Source organism: Aptenodytes forsteri, unplaced genomic scaffold, assembly GCF_000699145.1.
Source record: "Aptenodytes forsteri isolate BGI_AS27 unplaced genomic scaffold, ASM69914v1 Scaffold472, whole genome shotgun sequence".
Classification (NCBI taxonomy): Eukaryota; Metazoa; Chordata; class Aves; order Sphenisciformes; family Spheniscidae; genus Aptenodytes; species Aptenodytes forsteri.
In genome coordinates, this window is record NW_008796038.1 from 219,023 (window position 1) to 220,432 (window position 1,410).

At 64.7% G+C, this 1,410-nt stretch overlaps 1 protein-coding gene across 1 annotated transcript in view; it reads right to left on the reverse strand.

Annotated features, from left to right (window-relative positions):
• CHMP2A (charged multivesicular body protein 2A) overlaps nt 1–1,410 on the reverse strand; it is a 5,195-nt gene that overhangs the window by 2,602 nt on the left and 1,183 nt on the right. Inside the window, exons 2-3 of the mRNA XM_009285465.1 lie at nt 781–960; nt 79–209 (exon numbers count right to left, since the gene is read on the reverse strand). Of these exons, the coding sequence (XP_009283740.1) occupies nt 79–209; nt 781–960 (311 nt within the window). The remainder of the gene's footprint in view (nt 1–78; nt 210–780; nt 961–1,410) is intronic.

The window sequence follows — 1,410 nt, forward strand, 5'->3', positions numbered from 1 at the left end:
ACCCCCCCTCCCCACTCTGCCCACACCACCACAACTCTGCCCACACCACCACATCCCTGTCCCCCCCGTGTCCCCCACCTCTCCTCCTCATCGTCCTCATCCCCCATGGCGTCATCGATGGCATCGTTCATCAGCTCCTCTTTCATGTCCATAATCTCCGCCTGCTTCTCAAACTCCATCATGATCTTCTGGATCTGTGGCAGCTTCAGCTGGGGGGACACAGGAACACGGCACACAGGGACACGGGGATGGCCCCATGGCCACGTTGGGCACTTCATGGTGGCTACAGCCTTGGGTAGGTCCACACGGCCACCTTGGGTGGTTTGTGGCGGCTACGGTCTTGGGGATGTCCCTGTGCCCACCTCAAGTGGCTTCTGGTGGCCACGGCCTTAGGCACATCCCCTGGGGCAGCTCATGGTCGCCACAGCCTCACGGACATCTTCACGGCCACCCCAAGCAGCTTGTGGTGGCCATGACCACAGGGATGTCCCCCTGAAGCAGCCGGTGGTAGCCACGGTCTTGGGGACATCTTCATGGGCAGCCCAGGGCAACATGTGGCGGCCGCACCCTTGGGGGGGTTCTCCCCTGGGGGCAGCCTGTGGCGGCCAGAGTCTTTGGGATGTCCTCACAGCCACTGCAGGGCAGCTCACGGTGGCCACATTCTCCAGGACATCCCCACGGCCACCCCAGGGCAGCTCACGGTGGTCACGGCCTTGGGAAAATCCCCACAGAGCATCTCACAGTGGCCACAGCCTCAGGAACATCCCCACAGGCACCCACCTGCCGGTTCATGGTGGCCATGGCCTTGGTGACGCCCTTCATGGCCTGGGCCATGGAGTTGTTGGACTTGAGGGTCTGGATCTTGAGGGACACGGCCTGGACATTGGCCCTCATGGTGATGAACTTCTTCACGTAGCGTCGCGTCCGCACCAGGTCCTTCGCCATAATCTTCACCGCGTCCTGAAGGCCGGGGGGAACGTCGAGTGGCCATGAGGTCCCCCGAGAGGCCTAGGGGATCTCCAGGGACCCCTCCGTGTCCCTCGGGGCCCACCATGGTCCCCACCACCATTTCAACAGTCTCCTGGTCCCCTTGTACCCACCGTGGTCACTTGGAGACGTCCATGGTCCCCCCCCCAGTCCCCACCCTGTTCCCTGGTGCTCTCCAAGCACCCGTGTCCCTGCCGCGTCCCACCATGGTCCCCGGTCTCCCCCCAGCATTCAAGTCCCCTCCACGGTCCCCGGGTCGCCACTGTGGTCCCCCAGTCCCACCACTGTCCCCCAGGTCCCCTCCACGTCGCCCAGTCCCACCATGTCCCCTGGTCCCCCCCAGGTGCCCCAATCCCCTCCATGTCCCCACCGTGGTCCCCTCCAGGAGTCCTGGATCCCTCCGCGCCCCCTGGTCCCCCCCGC